General features: G+C 38.4%; 1 protein-coding gene across 1 annotated transcript in view; it reads right to left on the bottom strand.

The window, feature by feature from the left end:
- Positions 1-2208: 2208 nt before the first annotated feature.
- Positions 2209-27810, bottom strand: part of mus101 (mutagen-sensitive 101) — a 58950-nt gene continuing 33348 nt past the window's right edge. Inside the window, exons 22-27 of the mRNA XM_071586160.1 lie at positions 27672-27772; positions 27254-27322; positions 24227-24427; positions 16716-16978; positions 11026-11277; positions 2209-2540 (exon numbers count right to left, since the gene is read on the bottom strand). Of these exons, the coding sequence (XP_071442261.1) occupies positions 11061-11277; positions 16716-16978; positions 24227-24427; positions 27254-27322; positions 27672-27772 (851 nt within the window). The 3' untranslated portion in view covers positions 2209-2540; positions 11026-11060. The remainder of the gene's footprint in view (positions 2541-11025; positions 11278-16715; positions 16979-24226; positions 24428-27253; positions 27323-27671; positions 27773-27810) is intronic.

Genomic DNA, 27810 nt, shown 5'->3' with positions numbered 1-27810 from the left:
CGGGGAATAGAAAATAAAAAGGAAAATTAGGCTTCCCTAAATTGCTCAGAAACGACAGAGAACTTCATCAGCATAATAGCACCAAATAGCTTACTGCCCTCGACAAACAGTATTATCTTGGAGGACTCATATTTTGTGAAAAAAATAAGGAGGATGAGGAAAAATAAGTGAGTGGGACCGGATAATATCTCAATTGACATTCTAAAACTGGGCAATACCGCAATAGCTTTGTACCTGAGTCATCTATTCAAAGTAACTTTAAATAATGATGCCTTGCCCAATGACTGGAAAAAAGCAAATATTACACCAATTTTCAAGAAAGGGGATAAAACAATAGCCAGCAATTATAGACCGGTAAGCATAACCTCAGTTGTTTGCAAAATAATGGAAAAAAGAATCGCTGACTACATTTGGGAATGGTGGACAAGAGATAGATGGCTATTCAAACACCAATGGGATACTCGTGTGCAACGCAGCTTTTGGGATTAAGCCAATATATCGGCGACGCAATAGACGAAGGAAAGGATGTGGATGCAGTAATTGTTGATTTTTCGGTAGCTTTTGTCCGAGTGCCTCACAAAAAATTATTGTTAAAGTTGGATTCAAGAAGAAAGGGGAAGAAAACTCCAATGGCCGTAAGGATTATGTATTATAGTATATATATTAATCCTTACGGCCATTGGAGTTTTCTTCCCCTTTCTTCTTTATTGAGAGGCCGTAGAGCTCATTATTTCTTGCTAAAGTTGGATTCGTTACCATTGGATTTGAGGGTAAAACAATGGATGAAAAATTTTCTTAGAGGCAGAACTCAAAAAGTAAAATTAGGGGATACATTTTCAAATGAGGCAAGCGTTTCAGCAGGAGTTCCACAAGGCAGTGTTCTAGGGCCATTACTCTTCCTAATTTACGTAAACGATCTACCAAACAATTTACATTCCCAAATAAGACTCTTTGCCGATGACTGCATTATATACATTGGATAGAGCATGTAAATGACCACGTAATACTACAAAATGACATCGATCGCCTTGGTGACTGGGTTACAAATAATAATATGGACATTAATATAAGTAAAAGTAAGCTTATAAATTTTTCAAATAAAAAGAATGCAGAAAAGGAAATTTACACCCTCTTTGGAGAAAGAATCCCATGTACCAGTCAATGCAAATATTTAGGCATTTATTTAACTAGGGATCTTGGGTGGGGAGTCCAAGTAGATAATGTGACACGGAAGGCATTTAAAGTATTGCATTGGGTGATGAGAAATTTAAAAGGAAGTAGCGTAGCCACAAAAGAAAAAGCATATAAGGCACTGGTTATCCCTATCCTAGAATACTCATCCATAGTATGGGATCCATATGAGGTGGGACATAGTAAAAAGATAGAAAAAGTTCAAAGAAAGGCAGCAAGATATGTACTCGGAAGGCACAGAAGAACAGATAGTGTCACAGAAATGTAAGATGTACTGAAATGGGAGAGTTTGAAAAATAGAAGAAAAAGGAGTAGGTTAGGCACGATGTAGAGAATTGTTAAAAAGGACGAAGCGTGGGAAGATTCATGGCAAGGGATAGAAAAGCCAAACTTTAAGGAAAAAAACGACCATAATTTCAAAATAAAAATAAGGACTCAAAAAACAAATAAGAAAAAATACTTTTTTTTAAATAGAACTATAATTGATTGGAACCAGCTGCCTGGAGGTTTGTTTGAGCCCTTTTCATCCAATTTTAGAAGTTTTAAGTATAAATGTAAAGCAGCCACTGGGTAATAAACTTGATTGTAGATATGAAAATATTGTTTGTTTGTGATGTGGACGGCATTTTGTATGTGATGTGGAAGTGCCATTGAATGTAAAAATATTTAGTCTCTTATCTGTTTTTATATGTGTCCGCGTGTAATTTTCGTTGTAAGAGCCTTGACCAAACTTGACCGTTGCCACCAGGAAAATCGCCTGATTGTAACGTAATTGTTTAAATAAATGAATAAATAAATAATACAGAGGTTCCCATTGACGAGTTTCACATAAATCACAATTTTGGACATGAAAGTGAACAAAAAGAGTATCAGGTGAATATCAAACATGACAAAATGTTTCATTTTGATTTGCTTTTTAGCTCAGAAAAATTAATAATCGATGATCAATGTAAGTTTTATTTAAATGGCAATTGACTGACAATTTTTTATCAAATTAAAGAAAAATAAATGCAAACAGGTAACATGTGAATGCACATTGTGCAGAAACATTTTATGAGATAATCTGAATAAGGTCATCTTAAAAAAATGGATGCGATAATCAATTACAAGGATCCATCATAATTAGATGTTACCTTGCAACTAGCCAGCAAATGTGTAATTAGTACAATTTTGAATATAAAGTTTCATTACAATTACAATGCATGTCATGCATTTTGATCCATCCCATTAAAATCAACATAAATAATTTCTATACAAATATGTACAACAAAGATAGAAATACATGAAGGCACTTGGTTGATTGATATCTTGCAACAGGACACCTTTCCAGCTGTCACAGCATTCTCAGTCTAGGAATAAACAAAAGGCAAGTCCATTGATATAAGGGCCAGAATTTAATTATAAATGAACACCGCCAAATTACTGCCATATTTGCTTTACTTAAGATTAAAGAGGGTGAAAGCTGCCATTGAGATTATTTACTCCTCAATCTTTTTTTCAATATGTTGTTTGGTAAAATATCTTAAGTACAATAAATCAGCAGTTTAAAGGATAGAATCACAGGGAAACCTTGCAATTTACATTTTGAAAGGACCAGTGAAATAAATATTTAACATTGAGATTCAGGTAAAAAATATTTTCTAAGTCCTTATCATGTTCAGTGAGGCTATTTGCAGGCTTATGATAAAAATTAATAATATGAAAAAGACAAAAATGTTGAAGTATGGTCATATATGAAAGATAATATATAGTTCAACACCAAGTTTTGTAACATGAGAATATAACACAAAGTTTTCCATATTCATGTATATATAATTCTTGCAGAATTTGTCAGTTTCTGGTTGATTTTCTGTGTTTTTATTTTCTCAAAATCTATTTGAATCAATATCAAAATTAAATAACCTGTTACTACGGTCAGTCAACAGTGAGAGTGTTATTTTAAGTTATTAAAAAAACCAATGCAGCTGGAAAAAATGAAAGAATAACATTTTATGCCAGAAGATAACTAGTCCTAAGAAGATTGAACGATTGAAACTTTATTTTTAAACATTTTCAATAGCAAAAATAATCTTAAGGAGCTGATATACATAATATGCACACATAAAATGACAAACTATTACAGTTCTGAATGTAAACTGGCAGTAAATACAATGAAATTTGGTTTGCTATCTTCATGGGTCAGTGGGATTTTATGTCAACTCTTGTTTCAAGAACGTACACTTGAGATTTCATTGTATCTTCGATACCAATGCCATTCTTTTTGCTGATGATACTCCCATTGTAATAAGTGTCAAAACCAGTCCTGAGCTACAGCAAAAAGTAGACTCCACCGTAATATACCTTCAAATTTGGTTTCAAAACAACTTACTGTCAATAAATGTACAAAAAACTATGCATGCGTTTGGGCAAAAATCCTTCACCCTCAGTTAAACTCTATGATAACGACCTAAATTTTTCTGACGGCATACATTGCTTGGGCGTTCAGATTGAATCATCCCTAAAATGGTTGTTATACATACATTGACAGCTTAAAATCTAAACTTAATGAAATTATTTTTCAGTAAAGATATTTGTTTTTTAGTGCTAGCTTAAATATCCTAGAATGTCCATTATTAAAATAGAAAGAAAGACTCGTATTTTTCCTCAGATTTTATTATACGGTACAACGCGTTTCACCGAAACTTACTTCCACGAAGTGAAGCCTGAAACAATAGAATATATCCTAGAATGTATTTATCATTCGAATATTTCAATCTCGATTGTCATATATCATTATATTTTGGGGTGGCTGGCTCAAGCCACAGCCAAAAGATATTTTAAGGGCAGAAACAGGCCACCTTTAAACTTAAACTTATCTTTCAGACACTCCTGCAGGCCTCATTTTCACAAGTGGCAAATTATGCCACTGGCTGCTATTTATGCTTACAAGATCATCTTATTTGTTAAGAAAAACGTGCATGTATACGGACAAAATCTAAATATCCATCATCTACTGAACTTGACATACACATTGAAGCGAGATCATTTGATACAAGGGACCATTCCACCTCAAATCCAAATATTAGGACATGCTTCTTCCAGATTTGGAAGGATCTCCTTTGAATAATTTTCAAGTGCAATCTTAAAGCATACTTGCTTATTAAACCTTTGTACTCTGTGGACGAAATTTACTCATTATGTAAAGAAAAGTCTAAAATGCTGTTTGTAAAATATCCCTATGTAATGTAAATAACCTTTTTTTCCATGTAATGTATACTAACAAAATTGGTGCACAGTTTTTTTGATATATGACACAACCATGCTGAACTGGGTCCTCATGAATAAAGCAATATACAAATAATTTGTTGTCTCAGGTGTATGGAATTTGCATAACCTATTGAGATGAAATGAAATAGTGTACTTTGTAATTCCACAAACATTATTTAAAAAACATGACCCAGGTTTTGACGCTGAACGTCGTTGTCATCAGGTGGTCCTCATAGAAGCTAACTTGGTACATATACCTTCTGATTAAAGGAGGGGGGTTGGTCAGAGGGGGAGGGGGTGGAGGGGTAAAAAGGTTACAATGTACCTGGGAAGAAAAGAGAATTACATCTTTCGGTGTCAATCATTGACTTGGAAGAGTGGTTGGTAGGTCTAGGAGTGGGGAGTGGGAGGGATACACAGTTTTGTTTATCTCTGCAACAGACGCATTTCAAAATTTCCAACTGCTCCAAAGCCTTTGAACTTTATTCCAAATTTGCAGTGCATCAGCTTGAGGTTTCACTTTACATGTTTCATGGGATTTAGTTCCTTTTATATAAGCAGTACAATTAAAGAAAATGAAAAATAAAACTGGGCAAGAGAAAATGAACTGCAATTGAGTAAAGGATTTCATCACAGTATTAGAGTAGTGATTACATAAAACACTCAACTTTGAAATGCTAATAAATGTTTACAGGGGCATATTTCTTTCTTAAAGCTACAAGTAATCTGCCCGTGGAGGTTGCAGATGGAAATAACAGGTGCAAAAATTGTTACTTGCATGCATTACACAGTGTGCAGATTCACAAGATTTACATTTTTAATTTAAGACTATGCAAAGGATTTGCAAATCATAATAATGATGTTCATTGGCTCCTAAAAGACATATTTTGGGACATGTATGGAACAACCAATATTGACTGCAAATGTTGCAGACAATCACAATTCATTGCAATTAGAATTTAAATAAAAATTAAAGTCAAAATTAAAAAACGAAAACAGTAAACAAAGCAATAACAGTGTATATAGTAATACAATTATTTATCTGTAGAGAGAGAACTGAATTTAGCCGCAGTATAGAATGGATGTTTATACAGGAACTAATATGAGTTTATACTTAAATGACAACAAATTCCCTTACTTTTCTAGGTAATGATTTCAGGTTTTTACACCAGAATAACAAGGGTACTAATGGAAAATAGCAGAGTAGTGAGTAGTTATCCTCAAGTCATTACAACCTCTTGTGCTATACCTATGTATATCAGCATCGGTTATTAAATTGAAAATGGCTTTGTTTTGTGACACAATGATAATAGCATGTATGGAAATTGGAAGATGGGTATGGAACACACACATCTTCCAATTTTTTAAAGTAAGGTTGACAACTGAGTGCCCTTGGAACTTTACCTAAGACTTTCACTGTCCATTTCGAAAAAGCGTTTGATAGAGTACAACCTTAACATTAGAATAGGAGGGCAAAAACTAGAGCAGGTAGAACAATTTACGTATCTCAGTAGTGCTTTGGACCAACACGGTCAAAGTAGTATGGACGTAAGGAGAAGAATTGCGCTAGGCAAGGAGGAGGGAGTGGATGACGGGGACGTTGAGTAAGGATGTTAAGAAAAGACTCGTAAAAACTTAAAAACTGGCGGCACCACACTCACGCCGGAAGGAGGTGGTTGTGTGCCACGCGTGGTCCTTATGCTGTTCGACAGGGAGCAATAGACAATTGGAAAAATTCTTTCAAAACCTAAACACAGTGCATAATTCCTGCAGATTCATGGCACCCCATTTCCCATAAACTACCCAGCTTCCACTCCATGATAAATAGGTTGATCAAAATCCCCATGCCTAAAGCACATTTTGACCACGAACTTAATATAATTAAACGCATCGCCGTCAACAATGGCTACAAGGAGGTTTTGATCAACTCCTTACTCCGGAAGAAAAGGACCAAGCTTGCCACTAACATAACAACCTCCCTACAAATGGTACGGGCCACGGAAACCCGAAAATGGTTCCAAATCCCCTTTATCAACAACTCATCATACCATCTGGTGAATGCACTCCCGAAGGACAAATTTAGAGTCTCTTTTTATACCCCCTTCAACATGTCGAAACTCCTCTGTAAATACAAGGATACCATTGACAATACAAGGAAGAGTGGTGTGCATGCCATACAGTGCGAGTGTGGGGCCATATATGTGGGCCAAACGGGTAGGAATTTCTCCACCCGAATCAAAGAACACGAGAAGTGCACGATCTTAGGCAACACCACATCAATGATCGCCAAACACTTACTCGAGACTAACCACACCTGTGAATTTAAATTAAAAGTGCTTCATGTGTCAAATAAATGCAGAAAATTAGACCGTTGGAACAATTAGAAATTGTTCAACGAGTTAAGATGAAAACCCCTCTTCTCAATGACATGCAATTCACTCCATCCTCCCCCCTCCTTTCCATCAACTTTCGTCAGTAAACTTTGACCACGACGCGTGACACACAACCACCTCCTCCCCCCTCCCCCCCCAGTGTGAGTTAAGTGGGGGTATTCCACCACCACTCTTCCAATAGGGCCTAATCCTTGGCCTCCAAACCCAGCCCGTCTGCTGGTTCCGTCCCGGCCACCGATGGTTTATTTGAGACTGCCGCCATCCACCCAACAGGACCATTTCAAACCCTAAAGACTATATATACGAGGGTCATCCGGAAAGTAGTACCCGTTCGTGAAATAAAGACACAAAAGTAAATATTAACAAACATAAAAAATTTTATTTGAAAGAGGATACTTTAAACTACTTCTCAACATAATCTCCAAGCAAATTAAGGCATTTGTCATAACGTGTGACAAGTTTCTGTATTCCTGCTGCATAGTCCTTCGCCGCCAGCTCATTGAGATACGCGAGGGACCCATCTTGCACAAATTTTTGCATAATGCAGATGGTGTTTAACAATTTCATGAACAATTGTTCGAGAAACATTGGGAAAATGCTCACAGATGTCATCAATTGTGACGCGCCGATCGTTCCTCACGAATTCGTCAACTGAGCTCACCAGTTGGTCTGTAATGACAGACGGTCTCCCCGAACGCTCATCGTCGTGTGTGTTCCCCCTCCCCATGTTGAAGTTGCGACACCACCGCCGAACAGACGACTCGTCCATTACATTGTCTCCATACACCTCCTTTAATTGGCGATGAATATCACATGGGCGAACGTTTCTTGCATTGAGGAATTTAATCACTGCCCTCACTTCACAACTGGCGGCGTTCTCAATTTTTTTAAACATTGTAAACAATCACAGAAACAACACAGGCAATGCTAGCGTCACGCAACTTGGCTCAGAGAAGGCAGACAAGCCACTGAAGCTATCTGACCTCGTCCAGCGGCTACTCGCGTCGTCAGCACTTCATGCGGCACGAACGGGTACTACTTTCCGGATGACCCTCGTATAATATTGTGTGCTTTTTTTAACAAGGTCAATGCGCTGTTTCCGCTATTTCTTGTAAATGTCTCCCTTGTCTTCCCCTACCCCCCTCTCCACCCCCCCCTTGTTTCCTACCACGTCCTCTCTAGCCCTTCCGGAATGTATATAAGCTTGAACACAACTTCAGTGGGTTACCTGATGATGATGTAATATATCGAAACCCAGTCGTAAAATAAAAAATTTTATGAAGTGGAAAAGTGCTTCAATCAGTTATTCATCCCTACCCTTAAAAAGATGGAAAATACATACTGTTCAAGAAAATATACAACTCATGTATAAAAAATATTGATAACAATTTTTCCTGACTTATTTACGTGAAGGGCTGAATTTAGACTGCCGTCTAAGTGTTCGTATGACCACAGATCATATTGGAATTAATAAGATAATGATGCACACACCATTACAACTGAAAATTTGGCGATTCGAAAGATCTGCACTAAACTCGTCCTCCCGAAGGTCTTAACGGACAACCATAAGAGTTGAGTTGAGTGTCTCTTCTTGCAAAGACTTCTGCAGTGGCATCATGACGATTGCCCAACCCAGTTAAACTCCTGACTTTGCTCCAGCAGACTATTGTTACTAAGCCCAAAAGTGAAATCCTCCCTCAAAGGACACCAACATGGAAACTCAAATGCCAACAAAAAAGCTTGCATGCATACCCTTTTCCGGAATCCGCCTACCAGGGAGCCTTCGAGTCTTGGAAAAGCCGCTCTGGCCAAAGTGTGTCCAAGCTCAAGGGATGTACTTAGAAATATTTTGAGGCATTTTAGTAATATCTGAAATAAATCTATTTTTCTGAAAATTTTCCTGATACTTTTTGTACAAACCAGGTATAGTCTTGAGGATAGGTGAAAAATTGTGCATCCTACCACTAGCTACGTAATCAGTCATTTCATCTCATTGATCCAACATAATATACGTATATTAGCGTGGAATTACATTAAATAACTTCTTGCAGCAGGTTTCTGATTGTTTGAGTCTTTTGCGGTTCTAAATAGAGACCAAAATAGACTTAGATTTCCTTAGTTTATACTTTGATAAGCCTACCCCATCCATACACGAGGTACAGCAATAACGTTTGCTGACTCATATTATGGTAAGTTTGATGGCAACACTGGGAGGTTGACAGCGGAATCATAGCAATTGCCAACATTTCACCAAGTGATGCAATATCAGTTCTATCAACAACATTGCGTGAGTGCAGTTTTGTTTTCATGAACGTGCATTCTGCTAATGTGAACATTGAAATTAATCAGGATTTTAACGATCAGCAAGCTGTGATGCAATCCCTCATGGAAGTGGGGAAAAAATGGGAATTTCTTGTGATGATGAAACTTTTTTACTGGTTTGTGAAAAGAAGTTCTTCTATCAGTTATAAGTGAGGTTCAGAGAGAGAGAGATAACCTTCACAGAGGAGAACACACGCTTGGGGAACACCTCCACACTGCTCAAAATGTTGTTTCTGTGAGCAGAAAACTAAACAAGCCGTTGAACTCAAAACTGTCAGCTCACAGTCAGAGATGTCGCCAAGGTTGGTAGAATCTGCATATGAAAATTTCTAAGTGAGAGCTTGCAGAGTGAGAACCAGTTTATGGCACGCTTCACCAAGACAACACATCCTCACAGAAAGCCATTAATTTTAAGAAGTTTTAAGCAAATATACCTGCCAAGGTCATTGTACAACTCCCCTTCTCACCATATTTGCCCCTTCCCACCCCATTATTCTTTTTCTTTTCATAAACAATAAGTTAAATTTGAAAGGGCATCATTTTAACACTTTGGGAGGCCATGAAATAGTCAACATCAGAGCTGCTATTGAGTGTTTTGTTTTCATGAACAGTTTATGAAAGGGCTTCAATGGATGGAAAAGGCAAATGGAAAAGCATATTACAGCTCAAGGGGAGTACAAGGTGTGATCAAGAAAAGACCGGACTGATTTTATTCCGTGAAAACCGTTCAACGGATCGAAACGAGACAGTGTGCCATCTAGTGACACATATGAGGACTAAAACGAGAGGTGTTGCGTTTGCTTACGCCGAGTCGTTACGCAGCAGCAGCGGTACGTGTCTTAACCTGTTCGTCGCCGCATGCAACGACAGAAATGAAGGAGCTAGAGGAACAGCGTGAGTGCGTGAAACTTTGTTTCAAACTTGGCAAAAGTGTAACGGAGACATTTGGAATGATTCAGCAAGCCTTTGCTATTGAAGCTAAGAGTCGAAGCCAGTGTTTTGAGTGGTACAGTCGTTTCAAATCGGGCAGAACCTCGACGGATGAAGATTCGCGAACGAAGGGGCGGCCTTCCACTTCGCCCTTCATGTTGAGACAAAGGCCCAGTCTTCTCAGTGGAAAGGTCCTCTTTCTCCACGACCAAAGAAGACTCGCATGTCCCAGTCCAATGTGAAGGTCATGCTGGTATGTTTCTTCAATTGGCAAGGGCTGAATCACTACGAATACGCCCCTCAAGGTCAAACCGTCGACAAAGATTTCTATTTGAAGGTTATGAAGGGGGCTGAGGGTCGCAGTGAGCCGAAAGAGGCCGGAGAAACAATGCATGGCGTTCCCACCACGATAACGTGCCGGCTGTCACGGCGCTGATCGTTATATAGTTTTTCGCCAGAACCGGAACTTCCGCGATCCCGCAGCCACCCCACTCTCCAGACGTTGGTGGCTCCATCAGACCTTTTTGTTTTTTAAAAAGCCAAAATCAACCTTGAAAAGACGCCGATTCGACTCCATTGCGGACATTACAACTAATTGTACGGCGGACCTGAAGAGAATCCTTAAGGCGGGTCGGGGTTAAGGGTTCGAGAGCTGGAAGAAACGTTGACAAAGGCGTGTGGTCAGCCAAGGCATGCACTTTGAGGGCGACAAGTTCGATTAATCTGTATCCGTCGAAATAAACAAGTTGTAAAATCAGTCTTGTCTTCTTTTGATCACACCTTGTACTTTGAAGGGTGCAATGTAATAGTTGTTTTTATAAAACGATTTTAAAAGCATTATTCCGTTATTTTTATTGTAATGCCTGGCAATTCTTGAACGGGAATCCCAACGTGAAACATTGTACAAGTAATAATAATAATGGAGGAATTATTACACACAAACCTGGAAAAAATCTTGAGCGTTGGCATCTCAGTCTTCTACTCCTGCAGAGCACGGTAGGCTTCCAAATACTCCGGAAGAGCACACTCCAGGGGATCTGGAGGATCGACCCTCATTAAGCATTCGTTCAAATAGAGTGGCTTCAGACAGTGGATTCCCTTCTTGGCCAGAGACTCCACATCCACTGCTTTTCCAGGACTGCGGCCAGGCTCCATTAAGCATATGGTTGCATCAGTCACGGAAGTGTATGGTGGCCTAATAACAGTGTTAATAAGATTTGCAATCATATTCGCACACAGTGTACACATAATATACGAACAACTTACACAAAACATTGTAAAATATATCGAGGCTCTCCAAACGCAAACTTGCCTACTCTAATTCAGAAGCTCACTAAGTTTTTCAAGGCTAAATAAAACAGTCACTCTCACCCTCAACCCACAAGTACAGTTCTGTGGGCTGGCTTTCGAGAGGGTAAAAATAGTTTGAGATAAAGAGGGAGTTTCAATCAAGATATTCCACCCTGTATTTCAAAATATCTCACTTTTCAAATATTTCACTCACAAAATATCTCACTTCAAAGCATTTAATAATCTCATCAATTCTACGCGATTCACTATAATATCTCATTTCGCCGATGCTCTTAGAAAACTCACTCATTAATTATCTTTTTTTCTAATGCCACTTACCTATTTTTTCTACTATCAACAAATCCAACTGCAGTTCTTAGTGAATGCATTAAACCAATGATCTGATTTGGAGATACAGAGAAAATAAATCGCAAGTAAAAGATATTAGATGTAGACAAGGGGAGTTTTGAAGGCATTAAAGCTGGACTGGCAGGGGGAAGAATTTGGTCGGGCAGAGAAGCAGTTTCAAATGGATGCAACTGGGTACCAGGACTCTGAACAAAGATTCCAAGAAGAGTTAACTTATGTGTACTATATGGAGATTGCCATTGCATGGATCAGATACCTTGCTGGTAGGGCAAAGATTTAGGATACTAGAGATTTAAGTTTTGGATTTGAAGTATTGAACAACAAACAAGAATTAGATGGCAGGTAAAGTGGATTTTAGGAGAGAAAATTTACAAATCTCGAGAGATAGAAGGATATTAAAGATTTATTTTAATTTATTTATTTTTTATTTAATGACTGGATTGGAGTGAGATTGAGACTTAATAGTCCCTTCTTGCACCTTACCCCTACACACGAAAGACAATCAGAAACACCCTAAGCCCTAGGTGAAGGATAAACTACCTAGGCGGGAATTGAACCCACAACCTCTGGGTGGGCAGGCGAGGATGCTACCCCAGCATCACTGAGGCTCGCCGGTGAGATGAGATAAAATGAGAAGAGGCCGAGTAAGCAAGCACTTGCAAAAGGCAGGACGAAAACATGCATTTCAGTGGAGCGGCATGAAGGCAAATGCATGAATGCAGATGAATATTCTGGATTTTTCCACAATTAGTTCCTATGCTCCAATGGAGAGTCATTATATTTATGGAAACAGTTCATGAACTCATAACAAACGTAAATCTTCTAGTGAATGCGGAGAACTAATCACTCATTTAGTTTCACTACACACCAAATGAAGTTTTTTTTACAGCTGGTCTAAACGAAGGGAAAGAGGGTAAACTCCTGGGGCTGTCGATAAGAGTAGCAAGGATGTTCAAGGGAAGGGGGAGGTGAGGGGAGGAATAACGGGGAGTTTTTAAGGAGACATTAATTCCAAGCCAAACCAAAGATAACACACTTGAATACAATCAACACAAAAATAAATAAATACAATGAACAACTGATGACTGTTTGAGCAAAAATTAATTTCATGCCAGGGACAACCAACGGATGCTTACTACTCTGCCCTCAATTGGTTTCTAAATTATAGATGAGTTTTCTTGGAGGTGGGAATTTCGCAGCTACCACAGGTGATGGTGGCTAATGGGATAGGCTCAATAATCCTGGAAGAGCTGGGGCAAATGGTGATTTACGGGGACATTCGAAGTCGCAAAGACAGAGTCACGTTAGCTAACGACTTAAGTGCAATCCAGACTTGGTGCGATACATGGCAATTGGAATTAAATTTGAAAAAATGCGTAGTGATACATTTTTGGGAAAGGAGTAATTCCCTCTCATTTAGTTACAAAGTGAAACAAACAGAAATCGCGAGGGTAGATTCCTTGAAATACTTGGGCGTAACAATTACTCACGATCTGTCCTGGGGAAAGCACATACGGGAAATATGCGGTCGCGCTAATAAAAAATTGGGATTTGTAAAAGGAGGACTGGGTAAATGTGACGAAAAAGTGAAGGAACGCTGTTTTATTGCCCTAGTCAGGCCCCACCTAGTGTATGCTGACAGTATATGGGGTCCTCAAGACATAAATTTGATTTCGGCATTGGATCGAGTTCAGCGGAGGGGGGCTAGATTTGCCAAAATTGCTAAGACCAACGCAGTAGCGGAACTACTTTGCGAGAAAATTTTATGTTGAGATTCCCTTTACACAGAGGCGTTTCCAATATGGATTAAACTTATTAAAAACATTTAAAGATGGGTCCTTTTCCGATGAAATCAAGAACATAATACGAACCCCAACGTATTACGGGCGGAGGGATCACGAATGTAAGATTAGAGAGATAGATTGCAAGACTGACAGGTTTAAATGGTCATTTTTTCCAAGAACGATAAGAGACCAGAATGCTTGTAATCGAAATCCCCCAGGAGCCGGCTCGACATAATAAGTATTAACCTACTAGGTAGCGACTGCGCAGGGTTATACTAGTATATTTATATATTTTTTTGGAGGTTCCCCTTACCTTTCCCCATCCATTTGAAAAACCCTAACCCCCTCATCCCTTACCCTTTCCTCCTGGTGCTGCACCCCCTGACAAACACCTTTTTGGTGGCTTGCAGGGTATTGATGTAGATGTAGATGTGACTGGACCAATTAACCAGTCAATGGAAAATCCCACACAAGTTAGGGAGATACAATATTTGCAATATGATGTTTACATACCTATTGTTAAGATTCTCTACATGAGTTTGACATTTTTCCAGTGATATCAGGACATATAGTATGTTTGCAAAGGAGATTTTGTGAACATGATCACGGAAAACTATTAATTTTACAAGAGTGATCAACATCTACATAATATTCCGCAAGCCGCCACAAGGGCATGTGGCGGGGGGTGTTAGGTCACCAACCGTAAAAAGGAACAATACCACATGCAAAACAACAACGTGGGAAATTAAACCCACAGCAGCGCACACACTCATGCAAAAATCCCTTCATCCAACACTCATGCAAACACATATACCGCAAAACAACAAAAAACTGCACCTCAGGATGCAGCAAGAAAGCCATCCTACAACACGCAAGCCAGGACACAACAAGCAAGAATGTGAAACACCAATACCACATGAACATGCACCACAAAACACTCTACCCCCCAAAGAGACTGTAAAAGGCAGGGAATGCTACCCAATGTCGCAGGTAGCAGGAATTTCCCCCGGGGGACCCTTTCTTGATACTTTCCCATTTTTTTCGATATTACTTAGGTAGTTACCATCCTCCATGATTTCCTCTACTGTTTGTAGAGGGACGAGGGACTGAAAGGGTAACTTAAAAACAGATGAACAGAACACGAATGAGGTTATTCGGAAAGAATGCGTTATTATAACAAAACACATAAGGTTAGTGGAAGAGCATGCATTTAAATACAACTAATTATTTTTTAGACGCTGAGGGTGGCAAGTGGAATTTTTGCTATCTATAACCCTGCAGTTGCTATCCCGTATTGTCCGTGGGAAGAAGGAGTCCTTGAGTCGGCTAGTTCTGGCATCTATTTCCCGAATTTTATATGCATGATCCAAGCGACCAATGTACGTAGGAGTACGAATAATTTGCGAGACCTCGGTGCTGAAACATGCGGATATGAATTTATTTAATAATTTCAATCTTGCATTGAATCGTCTCTCTGCCAATGATTCCCACCCCAAATCCATGAGCATTTCGGTGACGCTTTGCGTTTTATCGTAGGAATTTTTTACAAAACGGGCTGCCCGGCGTTGAACCTTCTCAATTTCCCGAATGAGACCTTTTTCACTCGGATCCCACACGCTGCATGCGTATTCTAAATGAGGCCTTACAAGAGCGTGGTAACAACGTTCCTTGACCTTCGAGTCACTTTTGCCGACAATGCGTCGAATGAATCCCAATTTTTTATATGCTTGACCACAGACTTTACGTTTGTGAGTCCCCCAAGTTAAGTCTTTTGTGAATGTAACACCTAGGTATTTTACCGTATCAACTACTGCTAGGTCACCTCCAGCTAATTTGTAAGCAAATCCCGTTGATCTTTTAAAGAAATTTACCACCGAACATTTATTATAATTTAGTGTCAATCCCCAGTTAGAACACCGTTTAGTAGAGTCAAAGTGATCCTCTAGAAATGATACTTTACTGAGGGCCAATTAATTACTTCATTGACATTATTGGTATAGAATTAAAGAAAATCATGAATGAATTTGAATCTAAAAACAATAGACAGTGAATAAATCTGTTCTGTATCACTGACATTACACATTTTACAATGTGTATGAATAAATCAGGAAATAGAAATTACAGATACATAGATGTTTCAATTTCACCATAAAAATAGATGAGTGTTTTGTGCTACACAACTGTCTCTATAGTTTTCATTCCAAATTATTTTTCACTTGAAACCATATTTCTAAAGAACTTTCAATTTAGCCCTGGTGAAAGCATAGAGCCCAGCATGAAACAAAAACTGACAGAACGTGAAGAAATACACCCGAATAAAAATTATTTTGAAAATTCAGATATTGAACTCACTTCAAATATACCAGAGAATAAAATATAATTCTTTTTGAGAATTTCCATATTTAAAATTTAAAATAGTTATAATTGCGATTTTCCTGGCAATTATATTCATATTCATCAAAAACATCATGCAAAAACTTCACCACCCAAGCTTTATCCCACCTTTCAGTAAATTAAAATTTTCCCCGGTCCATGCTTGGTTCTCGTTGTTATTGTTATACTGTTATTGTCTTTTGTCCTCTTTTATGTTTGTTATATTTTTCACTGTAAATTGGCGCCACTGCTGTATGTGAACAATGTTTTAAAATAAAATAAATAAATAAATAAATATTTATTTACAAGTAAACCAAAAATTTGGTGGTTGTAATAGACACAAGATGCTTTCACAAAAAAACAAATTGTGGCATTTGGCAAAGTTGGGATCATTCAAGATTAAGAGACATATCCTATAATTATTTATAAGAGGGAGGTTGAGCAAATTTTTTGTTATCAATCATAAAGAAAAAAAAACTGTGATGGGAGTTCTGAGAGATAATAGCCATTTGAAAAAGATGACACTATTAACATGGTGACTCTTCTTCTAGGCACTAGTACTCTGTGTTATAATTATGGAAACAATACTTTTGACACCTTGTGCCTTCATAAATGTCAAATAAATTTAGTTTAGATGTAATTGGAGGTTAATTCACACTGGGACACACCACGGAGCATTCACACAGTTCATGGTTTCGTTGGGACGAAGAAGACGGAAGGATACAAAGATTTGGGAAGTGTTTAGCACACCTAATTCAAATCAAAATTATGCGGATATGCCAAATTTCACTCAGGGCTTCAATGCAGCAAAACTTACTTAGCACTGGAGATGGTGCCACCCCCAGCGACCACCAGACGTCGGAATGCAGCTGCCCTCTCCTCCACCATGTGAACAATGGCGCACACACCCTCAAAGGCACCATGGCACACTGACGCCACCGAACTCCCATCACTCTCTTCTCCCGCTTTCCCTTGGATTTTGATCCTCCACCTGTGAATGGCTGCCGAAAGGATCCTCTCGATTTCCACCGTGGGCACAGGAACGATGCCTTTGGGGTTGCCCCACTCGTACAGCTCCTCCTTCATTGTGGGTGGGGGGGGGGAAGTAGTAGTAGTTCCCATTTAATGACCAACTGAGGACACAGAAACTGCACCGCGTACACACGTGCTCCAGTTTTCAGTGAATGTAGCACATCTTATATCAATACATATTTAAGTTATTTGAATTTCATCACCAAAACTTGAGGTTTCCCCATAATTCTGTTCTTTAAACTCCTGATTCGTTAAATGCTTGACACGTTTTGCCAAACAATTACAAATGTAATTGCACCTTCATCTTTCCTCCTGGAATCATGTTTCATACTGCTTTAATACTGCTTCATAAAGATTTCTGTCACCCATTGAGTTTTAAATGGCCTTTTCATTTTCCTCCACGTTGAAAGAAATGCCGAGGAGTGAATCATCTCACCAGTCACCAGAGGGTAGAGAAGATGTTGAAGACGCAGAATGTTCAGGATGGCCTTCTATCTCAATAAGTGAAGAAATTCTTGCAAGAGTGAAAGCTTGGCTGGACAGGGATCGCAGATTAAGTGTTTTGATTGTTTCTGATGAACGTGGCATCCCTTAAAGTGATGTGATCAAAAACATAGGCATGAGAGAGGAGTACGCGGGAAGTTGTTGCAGCGAGTGCTCTCGGAAGAACAAACATGGAAACTTGCACGTGGATCTCTGCCAAGAGCTTCTCGATCATGTAAGGAGTGACGATTCATATGTTTTAGATGATGCCCCACCAGACATCTTCCTATTCCACCCGCCCCAAATCCACGCTGAAAGGACGTCACCATCGCTTGGTAAAAGCGTTACCACAGGCTTTGACGAGAGAGTTTAGTAGCATTCTGGGCACCGCCTTCCAGAAGGCAAACGAGGCGTGGGAAACCCGCTGTCAGCGGTGTTGAGGACACATGCAAGGGTGCAACTTCTAAGACTTTTGAGCGAATGTATCGATTGTGGCATTAAATTTTTTTCAATCGACTCAGTCCAACTACTTTTACAACAGACCTGGTGTAATGACTATTGGACCATTGACCAGTATTGATGGGGTCACTTGATATGGAAATACAAGCAAATAATAATAAAGAATGATTCAAAGGATGATGCCTCTCCTGTTTTCTCGATTCATTCCCATATAAACCGCTCAGGCCACTTAAAAAGCAATGTCTAAGGTTATTCAGTAGAGAGATCCTCACATTGTCAGGTAACTTATTGAAAAGAATGAGGCCCATATTTTTAGGCCCAAATGCTGCATTTTTAGTTCTCACAAATGATTGGTGCAGGGTTTTAAAGGTTCTGGGGTTATAATAATTTTTATTGCTTTTGTAGGATTGGATATTGCACTTGACACTGATGATTGTTGCATGAGGTCGGTTCAAAAAGTATCGCAAATTTTGAATTTTTGCAGGTTACGTATATTTGATCTGTGATTTTTTTGTGGCCTGATGTTGGTACTTATGCCTCTCACTTATGCAAAAGAGTTTGGCCATTTTGAATGTTCAATTAATTGATGACAGCTATTTTGCTTGGATGTGTTTCGGCTTGTCTATGATTTTTGCCTGTTTCAAAAAATGGATCTAAGAATCTGTATCAAATTTTGTGTGAAAAACAAAATTAAGTGCCCGGACACATTCCGAATGTTGACTGTAGCATATGGAGAAGCTACCTTGGACCGAAGCAAAGTTTATCGGTGGTACAAAATGTTCTCAGAGGGCCGAGAAGATGTGAAGGACAAAAAATGCCGGACGCCCGAGCACGTCAACAACAGACGAAAACATTGATGAAGTGAAGAAAATAGTATTGGCCAATCATTGAATCAGCGTTAGAGAAGTTAAATCTGAGGACCTAAACATATCGATTGGCTCGTGCCATTCTAATTTTACAAATGATTTGGGCATGACACGCAAATCACAAAATTTGCACCAAAATTGCTCAATTTGGACCAAAAACAGCAACGCATTAACATTGTTAATGAGGTGTTGGACTCTGTCCACAATGACCCACATTTGCTCCAGAGGGTCATAACTGGTGACGAATCATGTGTCTATGGTTATGACGTGGAAACTAAAGCTCAATCATCCAAATGGAAGCTGCAGCACGAGCCAAGACTGAAAAAAGTTCGGCCGCATCTGAAAGTTTTGCTCACAGTTTTCTTTGGTTGCAGGGGCGTGGTGCATCATGAGTTCTTGCCACAGAGTAGAACGGTAAATAAGGAATATTACCTGCATGCTATGCGCAATTTGCAATCCGCCACAAATGCCCGGATTTGTGGAAGAACAAAAATTGGCATTTGCAGCATTACAACGCCCCTGCTCACACATCGTTACTTGTGCAACAACACATTAATGATATCATAGCCACCGTATTCCTCAGATCTGGCCCCCAGCAACTTTTTCTTGTTCTCAAAACTTAAGAGGCCCATGAAAGGACGACACTACGCTACGATTGACGAGAAAAAGACTGCGTCGAAGGAGGAGCTGAGCAAGACCACAAAAAAACGATTTTTTTAAGTGCTTCTCGAGGATTGGAAAAAACCTTGGCACAAGTATATAATATCTAATGGGGATAACTTTGAAGGGGACAAAATGGATATTCATGAATAAATAAATAATTTTTGAAACCACACAGAAGCCCAGATACTTTTTGAACAGACCTTGTATATCTAGACACAGTGGAACCTGGCTTAGTGAGCATCTCGTACAGCGAGTAATTCGCTTAACTGGAAAAGTACTGGTCCCGAAAATGACTCGCTGAGCGAGCGACTTTTCAAATAATGAGTGAAGAGGAGAGGGGAATTCCCGGGTTCACTGCGTGTCTGCCAATGCAGTTTGTTTTAAGCACTCATTCCGCCAGCATCTTCGCACTGCTAGTGATCACACATTTTCCCAAGCTTGTGCTCAAACATATTATTAGTGATTTTTCTGCGCAAAGTTTAATAATATTTTGTGCATAGTTGTAAAATATATCCTGAAGCATAATTCACAAGAAGAAAGCCATAAGAGGTTGAAAATTTAAAAATAACAGTAGAAATGAAAAGTAAAAGCATTGAAAATCGGGAACAAGGTGTTAACGTGGGTGACCTCGTACACACATCATCAATGATTAGCCTTTGCTTCAAGAACATGGACAAGACTAAGGAGATAGATGCTTCAAACAGAGTGACATGAGTACCTAAGCAGCGGTTACGTGTTCTCAATGATGTTGATAAGTTACTTCTCTCATGGATAAATGAAAAGCAATTGCAATGTGACTTCACCACCAAGAATATAAATTGTGCAAAGGGCAAAGTGATTTCCGCCGACCTAATTAATGAGATGTTAGGATCATCAATGGCTGAAGAATTATTTAAGGGGAGTTGTGCATGATTTGAGGAGTTAATGAGAGGAACCATCAAACATGACATTGCGAGGAATAGTGAGGCAGCAAGCTCTGAGTCAAAGACAGCAGAGAACTTCATCTTTGACTTCAAAAAGATCGTGGATTCTGAAGGTTGCCTGTCTGCCACAACATGTTTATTATTGTGATGAGACTGTTCTCTTGGGAAAGAAGATGCCGAGGCATACATATATTTGTGCAAATCACAGTAGGAGAGAATGCATAGCCCAGCCATAAGAAATTGAAAGGCTGCCTAATGCTGGTATTTTGCATAAATGTGAGGGGTGATTTGAAAATCAAACCCCTCCTTGTGTACCATTGAAAAATCCACCAGCCTTCAAGAAATGTCAAATCCAAAACGGCAGATTAAATGAAATGAGGAGGACACGGAAAACCTGTGCATCATACCATGCACACAAGGCATCACCCCAATAAGGCCTTGGCGCCATAAATTTATTTAACACGATCACTCTGAGTTGTATTTTAACCAAATTTTGAAGTGCTGGCGAAAACTTATGCCTCCAGACAGCTATCTAGTAAAAGAAATTAGGAAATTATTAGAAATTATTAACGTATCATAAATCATGATTTATTAGGGAAGAATTAAATATTTAACAAGGAAGAGGCGGAATGTGCAGCTTTTTAAAAGGGGGGTGATGGGATGTATTGCACATTATTCAAATGGTCCTTTATTGTATTTTAAATACCGCATTGGCATTTGGTGAGGAACCCCAGAAAAGGACACTGCACATTACACGTGCATGGAAATAACTATAATAAACAGCTGTTAGGATATCACTACTAACAGTATGCCTGATCATTCTGATGAGAAAGCAAACTGAACTTCATTTATAACATGTACATGGCAAGATAACTTACCATCTATTTCAATGCTCAGGAGGTAAGAACTGATATTTTGTGGAAAGAATTTCCCATCAATATTAATCTTTGCCTTTGGCTTATTTTAAGAGGTTTCAAGGTTTTTTTACTTATTTTAAACTTTATTTTACTTATTATTAACTGCCATATGTCAGGCAATTGACAGCATACTTAATTCATTAGATGCTAAATGCAAAACTCTTGGAATGTTTTTTGACTTGTCAAAGGCTTTTGATAATGTAAACCACAATAGACTACTAATTAAACTCAATAGAATAGGAATTAGAGGAAGTTCTTTAAACTGGATGAAGTCCTATATTCATAATCGCACTCAGAAAGTGCTGTTATCAGTTGATGGGTCAAAATATTCATCCGAAGCATACCAAGTTAACAAAGGTGTTCCACAAGGCTCAACCCTTGGGCCACTCCTCTTTCTGATATACATCAATGACCTACCTAACTGCTTACCAAATAATGATGGAATAATACCAGTGTTGTATGCTGATGACACTAATGTAATAATATCAACACAAACATATCCCAGCCTTGTGGAAAAATCTAAGTCTGTCACACTTGCAATAAACAAGTGGTGTGCAGACAACCCTCTTAGACTTAAATGTAAATAAAAGTGAAATAGTATACTTTACACGCAATAAGAACGTGTCAGATGATCTGCTGGTAAAAATCAATGACCAACCAATTGAGCATGTGACAGAATGCAAATTTCTAGGTATTTCTCCAAGTGCAAATATTTCTTGGGATACTCATGTAAAAGCCCTTCAACAAAAGCTCAGTTCAACTTGCTACTTATTAAGACACCTGTATGAAACTACAAGTAAAACTGTACCACTCCATTTATACTATGGGGAAATTTATTCAAATATAACCTACAGTATAATATTATGGGGATCAGCTGCTATTTCTCAAACCATCTTTAAAATGCAAAAGAAAACTATGAGAGACATCACCAGGAAACCTCACAATGCTCCATCAAGGCCCATTTTCCATGAATTAAATTCCACTCCCGTGCATCTACATTATGTTTTTAATTCTATATATAAAAAATAACATCGGCAACTATTCTCTTAACTCTGCCTATCATCATCATTACACCAGAGTCAGGAATGACTTCCATTATGGGAATATAAGAACTAAAGCATTGAAATTAGGACCCAATGAAATGGGCATCAGATTATATAACAAACTACCCAAAAGTATCAAGGATACAAAGGGAACTGCTGCATTCAGGCATAAATTAAAAATATATCTACAGTGCAATATGCTCTACTCGGTTGACGAACATCTCAACAATATTCCCGACCAGTAAGTTCATACTTTTAGTTTCTAGCAATGGTCATGGTCCGATTCATGTTGGTGATCAATGATTTCTCTGAATTTGATATTGCATGTGCATGTTACAGCCAATGTTCATGGGTTTGTGCCAAACATTTATGGAACTATGAGCATCATTTCTTTCTCTATGTATCTTAACTGAGGGTGTGTCTTTGCTCCTCTTTGACGCACCTTATATCATCTACATACTCCACCCACCTGGTACTTTTGTATTGTGATCTCTGGGCAAATAAAAAGTAATAATAATAATAATAATTATTCACTAGGTTTTATTTATATTGTAAAAATTGTGTTTAATATTGGAATTGTGCATAGCTATACTTTCACTGGAACCAACCAATTTAAAAAAAATGACAATTGACGTGCGTAACAAATATGGTTTCATTTACTGCATGCTTGAAAGTTTACACATAAATCAGAGAGAGAATATTATGCTGCAAATTCAGATCGTGCATTTCATTCCAATAGGAATGAACAAAATGCTTTTCTCCGACCCAATCTCACCAATGAAATTTTAAAGTATTATAGAAATGATAATTTCGGAGTTCACCAATTTGTTGCGGTCCTGTTTGCATTTAAATCGAACTTGGGTAATTGCTCAAAATATCTAGCCCCTCGAAGTTTTATATTAAAGTTAAATTAGTGCTTCAATGGAATGTTTATTGTTCAGAATTCTAGTAAAACTTATTTGTGGCCTTATTGATTTCAGGGGAAGAATCATCCCCAGCCGCCATACTCTTAAAAATGGGCAAAGGATATGGTGAGGGAAATTAGAGAGGAAAAAATTCCTTCTCTGAAGAAGACGGTTGGGCAGTCGAAACTCAGAGCCAGCTTCTGGCCACATCCCTTACCTTTCCCAAAGTGCGAGTCACAGGGCTAACATTGGAGGAGATTCCAAGGTAGAACTGTCGGAGTGAGTATTGCAAGGGTTAAGGCGTTTACGCATACCCAATCAAGTGAGTGAATGGTGGGCCACTGGCACATAGGGAAACCTCTCAAAAACCTTGGTTGTGTGAGTTTCTGCAACTAGCAAGGATCAATGCTATTTAGAACATCCAAGCTAGAGAGTGAGTGCCTGATTGATTTGCACTTATTTTATAACGTGTGACTGGTGGGCCGCTGGTGCAGAGAGAATTCTCTCTTAAGCCTTGCTTTGGGTGAGTGATTGATCAGGGTTAAGGTCAATGCTATCTCGTACACCTTATTCAGAGCATTTTTTTGCTATCATACCTAGGTTGCACCGTTTTTTCTGTTCTATCCCCTCCATATCATTTTATTTTAATTGTTTATTTGTTTTTTCCTCTCCAATTTCCCTCACCATATCCTTTGCCCAATTTTAAGAGCACGGCTGGGGTTGATTCTTCCCATAATATTTGTACGGCCGTAGTTACCATTCCTTTAATTCAATGAGTCATTCTGGGGTTTATAGCCGGGTTTTGAACCAACATTTGGATTTGAATATAATTTGGAATATGATAGAAAGTTTAAAAAACATTCATTTAGTAGGTTAAACCTATTTCAATGATGAGAAAGTTTGTTTAATCATGATTACTTAGGAAGAAGGGCACTTTGTGTGCTACATGTGAACAGAGGAAGAGTGTACAGTAACTGTACTCATCATATGCCACGTTGTAGGGGGTAAGGGGGAGCAATCAGAATACCATATTTTACCTCGACAAACTTTCCTTCCATCCTAGACGCATCTAGATATTTAGGGTGGAGCACCCAAATACCAGATGCAATACTTCCCAGCAATTTCTCACTTCGTGCAGGCCTCCAGGTTATCAAGTGGGTGGCAGTAGTGTCAAAACTGACATCCACGCAGACTTGACCACCAAGATTTTCAACCAGTGCCTTATATTTCACCTTTTCCTGAAAATTATTTCATGCAATAATTAAAAATGACAATGATCAATTCATACATGTAAACACTTATTCTTAAGTTAAAACTAATGATATTCATTATGGAATTGATATGGAAATTTCACTTTTGCAGGAGATAAGCATGGAATTGGAAAATTTGAGATGAAACAATAATATTAAGTATAAATTTCGTGGCAAATAATTAATATTGTTACTCTTGTGGATGTATGATAAATACAACACATAAAAATTTGTACATGAGGGTAAGAGGTGGCTAGATGGTGAATGTCCTAAGCAAAATTCACGCAATGGAGGAACAATATCGTTGCTCTTGTGTGACTCCAATTCACGCAATTTATAGAATCCGATGGACAACGGCGTGATTCAAACAAATCTAGAAGGTACAACACCGAGCAGATCAGTTCTTTGAAAACTGTCACAACAAAACGAAAACCATCACAGAAATGCTTCTGGAGTTAGGTTAGAAATCATTAGATCAAAGACAAAACAACGTTTGTTCAACAATGTTTGGTTAAACTTATCAAATAAATTCAGAGCCAATTGTTTCAGTGCAGAGGTCCCGCCAACGACACTAATATAATAATATCAACACAAACATATCCCAGCCTTGTGGAAAAATCTAAGTCTGTCACACTTGCAATAAACAAGTGGTGTGCAGACAACCCTCTTAGACTTAAATGTAAATAAAAGTGAAATAGTATACTTTACACGCAATAAGAACGTGTCAGATGATCTGCTGGTAAAAATCAATGACCAACCAATTGAGCATGTGACAGAATGCAAATTTCTAGGTATTTCTCCAAGTGCAAATATTTCTTGGGATACTCATGTAAAAGCCCTTCAACAAAAGCTCAGTTCAACTTGCTACTTATTAAGACACCTGTATGAAACTACAAGTAAAACTGTACCACTCCATTTATACTATGGGGAAATTTATTCAAATATAACCTACAGTATAATATTATGGGGATCAGCTGCTATTTCTCAAACCATCTTTAAAATGCGAAAGAAAACTATGAGAGACATCACCAGGAAACCTCACAATGCTCCATCAAGGCCCATTTTCCATGAATTAAATTCCACTCCCGTGCATCTACATTATGTTTTTAATTCTATATATAAAAAATAACATCGGCAACTATTCTCTTAACTCTGCCTATCATCATCATTACACCAGAGTCAGGAATGACTTCCATTATGGGAATATAAGAACTAAAGCATTGAAATTAGGACCCAATGAAATGGGCATCAGATTATATAACAAACTACCCAAAAGTATCAAGGATACAAAGGGAACTGCTGCATTCAGGCATAAATTAAAAATATATCTACAGTGCAATATGCTCTACTCGGTTGACGAACATCTCAACAATATTCCCGACCAGTAAGTTCATACTTTTAGTTTCTAGCAATGGTCATGGTCCGATTCATGTTGGTGATCAATGATTTCTCTGAATTTGATATTGCATGTGCATGTTACAGCCAATGTTCATGGGTTTGTGCCAAACACTTATGTAACTATGAGCATCTATTCTTTTATGTATCTTAACTGAGCCTGTGTCTTTGCTCCTCATTGACGTGCCTTATATCATGTACATACTTCACCCACCTGGTATTTTTGTATTGTGATCTCTGGGCAAATAAAAAGTAATAATAATAATAATAATAATTATTCATTATCTGACATAAATTGGTCGTTTGGATCATGGATACAAAATTTGAGAAATAGACCCACTAGACCACTGCCAGAACTAGCAGACGGAAGTACTCCACAGACATTATGGGAGAGTAACCGCAGGGTTAGAGATAGCAAAAATTCCACCGACAGCAGCTAAGAATTAATTAGTTCTACTTGCATGCTAATCTCGTGAGTCTTGCAGGCAAATTCCTTCCAACACGACCGCATGGGACTAACATGCCATTATCAAGGTGCATTGTACAACACTCCCCACACTCTGTTGTGTTTGGTTGTATTTTCAAGCTCCCCATTCCATCCCTCGTCCCTCTCCATGGGGTCATTCCTCACGATTCCCACTGCCAACCGTAGATGGTGTCACATTTTCTACCTATGACTTTTAGGGTGGGAACCAGAAGTTGAATGGCCATGGATTAATAGAATTTTTGCCTTCTTACTCTCAAGTTCTGCATGACCTCTCTCAGAATGCTGGTGGTGAACCATATCATTGGTTGCGGTTTGTTTTATTCCCTCCTTTTTCAGATACCGAAGAACTTTTTTGGTGGGTGACATTAATATTTGTTCAAAACTCAGTTTTCTGTTAGATTGCATTGGGTTATTCAATGAATGTTTTTTCCCTTTTCCCTACCCTTTAAACACCATTCCTTCCCGGGCCACTTAACCCTCCCAACAGGTGCTTGCACCCCCTGCTACACACCTTTTTGTTTGATTGCAGGGTATTTATGTAAATGCCAGTGACACAAACATGGATATACAGATATATATACCTGTATGACGAAAGTGAAAAACATCTGCTTGCAGCAAATAAATTTTTTCAAATATTATTGTACTGGAGTTCATATGAAAATTGAACAGATAAAAAAGAATAAATACTAACTACAACATGGGGGACATAGGAAAACAGATAGCTCACTGATATTTTCACAGTTTTCCCTCACAACCCATGGCAATGATGTGATGCTACCACAAGCTGCCAGACATGAAAAATAAACCCTGATACAGGATGTGGCAACATAACTTCCTTTTTTGATAGTGTTTTGCGTTTGGAAAAAGGAAGTTATGTTGCCACACCCTGTATCTTAGATCTCTATTGCATGCTACAAATACTTTAAACTTACAGTCTCATCCATGCTTGAAAACATAAACTTTGGAGGTTTTTTGATCTTCATTTCCTCTTGCTGTGCGACCTAGAAATAGAAATATTTAACACACACTTATCAAATAATTTCCTCTTAAATCAGGTCAACATAACCACATAAACACTTTCTTTGGAGCAAATGGCACTGGGAATATGATAGCATTTGGGTCCTCAGGGTATGCTTGATAGTTCACACTGTCAACAAGAAACCCTTCAGCTCACATGATTTAATTCTAATTGTGAAAAAATACTGTCTGAACGAAAGAGAATTTAAACTTTGGCACCACAATTTATTTTTAGAGGAGATTACATTTAATCAATTGAAAATGCTGACAGTGGTTCAAGGATGCCATTGGCTTGACTGGAAGGATGCCAAAGGTGATGGAGAGATTGCTTACCTTTGTTTTGCTTCTAGCTCTGGCTTCACTTTTTGGTTCCTCAATTAGCACATTCTCTTGCCATGAAACAACTTCACTTCCAGAGCCTTGAGTGCTTGGAGCTGCATTAAAAGAAATCAAGAGTTTATGATTAACTGAT

The sequence above is a fragment of the Hetaerina americana genome, unplaced genomic scaffold (assembly GCF_022747635.1).
Source record: "Hetaerina americana unplaced genomic scaffold, ioHetAmer1.1.p SCAF_21, whole genome shotgun sequence".
Lineage (NCBI taxonomy): Eukaryota > Metazoa > Arthropoda > Insecta > Odonata > Calopterygidae > Hetaerina > Hetaerina americana.
This window is presented reverse-complemented; position numbering and strand designations above follow the sequence as displayed.